Genomic DNA, 5,438 nt, shown 5'->3' on the forward strand with positions numbered 1-5,438 from the left:
ATACATATCTGATGTTTTAGAAAGCGACTGCTGTTCGAACGGTCATGTCGCATTAAATCCGTCTTTTACGTCACTGACACAAGACAGACGCCAATTATCAGCGCCGGAGAAGACATCGTGAATGCTTCCTGGCCATCCAGTGTAGATGTTAGTCTATCCTTTGAAGCACCGCTTCTCTAAAACAGCAATAAGGATTATTAGGTTATTTACATTATTATGTAAATAACAAAATAACTTAAAGCAAAAATTGGGAAACGTAAAGTCTGAAGTCTTTATACTAAGGGCCATCAGTCAAACAATACTGTTTGCTCTGGGTCTAAACAGAACGTGTTGTGTGTGATGTCTTCTTTTGTGCATGCGGCCACTTTGAGTGATCACACTAGAGCGCGTTTGCTGTCGCATTTTATTTGTAGTGTGAACAAGCAGACAAAAAAAATTGGATTTGATCAAAAAATCGGAATTGAGCTTTATGACCTGCAGTGTGAACGTGGCTTTAGAGCCTCTGTAACTTTAGTATCAGAATGTCTCGGCAGACAGGATTTGTAATAAGAGGGAAACATAATTGAAGTCTGCTGATATTGTGAATATGTAGGTTTAGTCTATATCCAGTTTCATGGCGAACTTCACACTGAACTTCAGCTGTTGCCTTGGGTGGAACAGAGTTTTGTTATGATATGATTTGACACACAGTTTATAATCAGTCATTTACAGATATTCCTGATCTCAACTTGTTTAAAGCACAGACAGAGAATCAATTTCTTCCATTCTAACCTTTTCACCACAGTGGGCAAGGCCAAAAAGACAGGGACAAGGGACAAGACTGTAGATCAGTACAAGGCTGGAATGGGCTAGAAGAACAATGGTTATAATGATTATTCAGAAATGTAAAAATGTAAAATGAACACCATTATTTTTATACATAAGTCATTTGTGAGAAAAAACATAATCTGAGCAAAGCATTTCATTTCACGGGTTTGAATTAAATTCAATAACTGCAGCATGTCTGCTTTGCATACACTGCTACAGTTTCAGTTTTGTGGGTAGCTCTTTGCACTTAGAGAAGAATCCTGCTTGGATGAATCAACTGACTTTTCACTGTTTGGAGGTCAGGCACAGCATGAAGAAAGGAAACCGTCCTGTGTGCCCAGCACCTGCAGAAGGTGCTGTAAGAGTTGGGTGCATTGTGTGTCAAGTGAAAGCCAAGGGTAGAAACCCAGGCAGACTGATCCCCTGCTACCAAGGCTGGTGATGGAGACATCGAATGTCACCTCTCTGGTGATGGAGCCTGAGCTAGTGCATGGGGTTTGTTAGGATGCCTGGGTCGTCGACCCAGGGTTTTTGAGTTTACGATATTATTTATACTGTCTAGTTTTTGGTTTCTTTAAGTTCTGTCTTATGGCTTAGGTCTCTGTCTTCTTTAGTTGCTCTGTCTCCCCTATCACCTGCATCCCCTTGTCTAGTTCGCGTCTATGTGTATCCTAAGTTCCTATGTCCCCGTGTTCAGTCAGTGTTTGTGTCTGCCCTGTTCCCACGTCTCTGTTCCCTTTGTAGTGCCTGCATATGAGTCTGTGTCTTTGTTCAGTCTGTGTTATGTGTTTCCTGTTTTACTTTGAAAGTCCATGTCTGATGTTAAGGTGTCTGGTTTTGCTTCCTCTTGTCTCGTTAGGCCTGATTTGCCCCAGCTGTGTTTCCCTCCTGTTACTCATTTCCTGATTGCTCCCTCTGTGTATTTTAGCCCAGTGTTTCTCTGTGTTTGTGTTGCGATCTACCGTTTACCAAGCTGTGTGTTCTGTCAGTCCTCCGGTATTAGTTTATTTTTATTTTTTTTTGATCGTTTCCAGTTATGTTATATTTGAGTTTAACATTAAAACGGTTTTTGAGTTTACATCTGTCTCTGGAGTCTGCACCTTGGGTCCTTTTCCTGTCTGCACACAGCCGCACCTAACAGAAGATCGCGACCAGAACATGGACCCTGCAGACTCTTCAGTTTTTGGATTCGATGCTGAGATGGAGCGGATGATGAGGCTCCTTGACCGCATTGCTCAGGCCAATGATTTGAGGACCATGGCAGTTGGGCTAAGTGCTGTGGATGCCATCATTCGGAGCAACCCTCTGCTTACTCAGTTTTCTATGGATACTGTGCTGGGCAGCTCCATAGCTGCCTGTAGGGAGCAAGTCAGGGCTGGCGAGCTTGCTCTCTCTACCTTCACTTCCACTTCTTCACCGCCGCCCCAGGACAACACACACTCACCACCTGCCTCGTCGCTACCTCAGACTGCCTCTCCTTCCTCACACCAGCCAGGACCTTGTTCGCCTGCCCATTCGCCTGCCTTTTTCCTGGCGGCCATGTGGTCGGATGAGGAGGAGGTCTCCGTATCTCCGCCAGTTTCAGTTCCCTCATTTAGAAGGAAGCGACGCCATCGTCACTCCTCTCCTCTGTCATCCGTCCAGCAATCTGCCTCCGCTGGAGGGTCCGAGGGACTGCTTCAGCCGTCTGTTCCCGCTGGAGGGTCTGAGGGGCCCGTTCAGCCTCCTGTCTCCGCTGGAGGGTCCGAGGGGCCCGTTCAGCCTCCTGTCTCCGCTGGAGGGTCCGAGGGGCCCGTTCAGCCTCCTGTCTCCGCTGGAGGGTCCGAGGGGCCCGTTCAGCCTCCTGTCTCCGCTGGAGGGTCCGAGGGGCCCGTTCAGCCTCCTGTCTCCGCTGGAGGGTCCGAGGGGCCCGTTCAGCCACCTGTTTCCGCTGGAGGGTCCGAGGAACCGCTTCAGCCGTCTCTTCCTGCTGGAGGATCCGAGGGGCCAGTTCAGCCACCTGTTTCCGCTGGAGGGTCCGAGGAACCGCTTCAGCCGTCTCTTCCTGCTGGAGGATCCGAGGGGCCAGTTCAGCCACCTGTTTCCGCTGGAGGGTCCGAGGGGCCCGGTCAGCCACTTGTCTCCGCTGGAGGGCCCAAGGGGCCCGTTCAGCCACCTGTCTCCGCTGGAGGGCCCGAGGAGCCCGTTCAGCCACCTGTCTCCGCTGGAGGGCCCGAGGAACCGCTTCAGCCTCCTGTCTCCGCTGGAGGGCCCGAGGAACCGCTTCAGCCTCCTGTCTCCGCTGGAGGGCCCGAGGAACCGCTTCAGCCTCCTGTCTCCGCTGGAGGGTCCGAGGAACCGCTTCAGCCTCCTGTCTCCGCTGGAGGGTCCGAGGGGGCCGTTCAGCCACCACCGGCTCCACCGCCTGGTCCGGCCTCCGAGTCTGCAGCTCCGCCTGGTCCGGCCTCTGCAGCTCCGCCTGGTCCGGCCTCTGCAGCTCCGCCTGGTCCGGCCTCTGCAGCTCCGCCTGGTCCGGCCTCCGAGTGTTCAGCTTCGTCTGCTCCTGAGGTTTCCATGCTGTCTGTTCCTGCACGTCCTGCTCGTCCCGTTCGGCCTGCTCGTCCTGCACGTCCTCTCCGGCCGATGACTGGACGTCATTGCTGTCACGGACAGCCCCCTGAACTACGTCGCCGTCGGTGCCTCCCGCCCGGCCGGCCTCCTGATCTGCTCGGTCGCCGTCGGTGCCTCCCGCCCGGCCGGCCTCCTGATCTGCTCGGTCGCCGTCGGTGCCTCCCGCCCGGCCGGCCTCCTGATCTGCTCGGTCGCCGTCGGTGCCTCCCGCCTGGCCGGCCTCCTGAACTGTTTTCTGGGCTCTTGGGCCGTCAGCCTCCGGGCCGCCCCCCTGAACTGCCCGGGTTTGGACTATTGTGCTGTCAGCCTCCGGGCCGGCCCCCTGAACTTTTTGTGAACTGTTTTTCCTGGCTGCCTGCGCCTGTCATGAGCCTGTTTTTTGTTCTGTTGCTTTCCGGGCTCCAGTGTTTGCACTTTTTTTTTTTTTTTTTTGTTTCTGGCCAATGTGTTTCATTTGTTTCGAGCCCTCATCCTGTTTCCCCCGCCGCCCACCCTGGTTGGGTTGTTTTTGTTTTTTTGATTTTGATGTTTTGGTTTGGGCTGTCTGGAAGCCAGCCCTTAAGGGGGGGGTACTGTTAGGATGCCTGGGTTGTCGACCCAGGGTTTTTGAGTTTACGATATTATTTATACTATCTAGTTTTTGGTTTCTTTAAGTTCTGTTTTATGGCTTAGGTCTCTGTCTTCTTTAGTTGCTCTGTCTCCCCTATCACCTGCATCCCCTTGTCTAGTTCGCGTCTATGTGTATCCTAAGTTCCTATGTCCCCGTGTTCAGTCAGTGTTTGTGTCTGCCCTGTTCCCACGTCTCTGTTCCCTTTGTAGTGCCTGCATAGGAGTCTGTGTCTTTGTTCAGTCTGTGTTATGTGTTTCCTGTTTTACTTTGAAAGTCCATGTCTGATGTTAAGGTGTCTGGTTTTGCTTCCTCTTGTCTCGTTAGGCCTGATTTGCCCCAGCTGTGTTTCCCTCCTGTTACTCATTTCCTGATTGCTCCCTCTGTGTATTTTAGCCCAGTGTTTCTCTGTGTTTGTGTCGCGATCTACCGTTTACCAAGCTGTGTGTTCTGTCAGTCCTCCGGTATTAGTTTATTTATTTTTTTTGATCGTTTCCAGTTATGTTATATTTGAGTTTAACATTAAAACGGTTTTTGAGTTTACATCTGTCTCTGGAGTCTGCACCTTGGGTCCTTTTCCTGTCTGCACACAGCCGCACCTAACAGGGTTGACAGGTACCAGCTAGATATGGACATACCTTTATGCAAGGTTTGGGCTCTGGAACCAGTCTCCTGTAGAGAGGCGGGGCTCTGTGCCTTTGGGTCAGGGAAGGGGCCCTGACTGTTGTCTGTGCTTATGCACCAAATGAAAGTTTGTCCATAACAAACACCCTGTACAACAATGGGTGTCTGTTGGAGTCAAATTATTAAATGTTGTATTTGTGTTACTTAAATTTGTAAGTCTTAGTTCAAACTGTATGATCAAAGACATTCCTTTGTTTCTGACCATCTCCCCAGCCAGTTTGTTGGTGGGGGAGGCTGTAGTGTTTTATTATGAGACATCCTATGTGAAGGTTCTGTTTTCTTGCTTAGTAAACTTCCTGCCTTTATGACCCTTTTGACAAGATACTTGCAAGATGGCAGCCTCCACAAGCGGGGTATTTTGGCTTCATTTTTGCACAATGGTAGGAGGCGGTGCCACGTCGTCCATCTTTTGTACAGTCAATGGCACAGACAAACACATTGACAAAAACATTACAGCAAATGAAGTCAGCAGCTCTTGGTTTCAGCTGGGAAACGTGAAACACATGATGAACTCTGATGTTCTGAGGCTACTTTAAGCCAGCAGACAGGATTAATCATGATATTTATCTCAAACAGACCAATGAAACTGGGAGCAGGTTTCTTCAGACTCACACTCAGAGGGCAATGGTATATTCCTACCAGATGATCAGATACTCTGACCTGAGCGTTATGATAGTGCAGGGGTCTGATGGCAATCAGTCGGCCATTTGTTCTCATGTCTTTAACAGAG

General features: G+C 50.2%; 1 protein-coding gene across 1 annotated transcript; it reads left to right on the forward strand.

Annotated features, from left to right (window-relative positions):
• The first annotated feature begins 1,839 nt into the window (after nucleotides 1-1,839).
• LOC147309148 (uncharacterized) lies at nucleotides 1,840-4,001 on the forward strand. Its single transcript, XM_086270670.1, has 2 exons — nucleotides 1,840-2,445; nucleotides 2,713-4,001. Exons 1-2 carry the CDS (start codon nucleotides 1,966-1,968, stop codon nucleotides 3,994-3,996), a joined length of 1,764 nt encoding a protein of 587 aa, XP_086126796.1. The 5' UTR covers nucleotides 1,840-1,965; the 3' UTR covers nucleotides 3,997-4,001.
• Nucleotides 4,002-5,438: the final 1,437 nt, after the last annotated feature.

This window comes from Aulonocara sp. 'chitande type north' Nkhata Bay, linkage group LG18, assembly GCF_057382095.1.
Source record: "Aulonocara sp. 'chitande type north' Nkhata Bay isolate Kocher_YH1m ecotype deep benthic linkage group LG18, A_spYH_male_GT1.1, whole genome shotgun sequence".
Taxonomy (NCBI): domain Eukaryota; kingdom Metazoa; phylum Chordata; class Actinopteri; order Cichliformes; family Cichlidae; genus Aulonocara; species Aulonocara sp. 'chitande type north' Nkhata Bay.

Excerpts from the sequence above, each read along its gene's own strand:
- LOC147309148 (XM_086270670.1), top strand. The coding sequence starts at position 1,966 with ATGGACCCTGCAGACTCTTCAGTTTTTGGATTCGATGCTGAGATGGAG. Across the intron at positions 2,446-2,712 it reads ACTCCTCTCCTCTGTCATCC|GGGCCCGTTCAGCCACCTGT; the intron begins GTCCAGCAATCT and ends GGAGGGTCCGAG.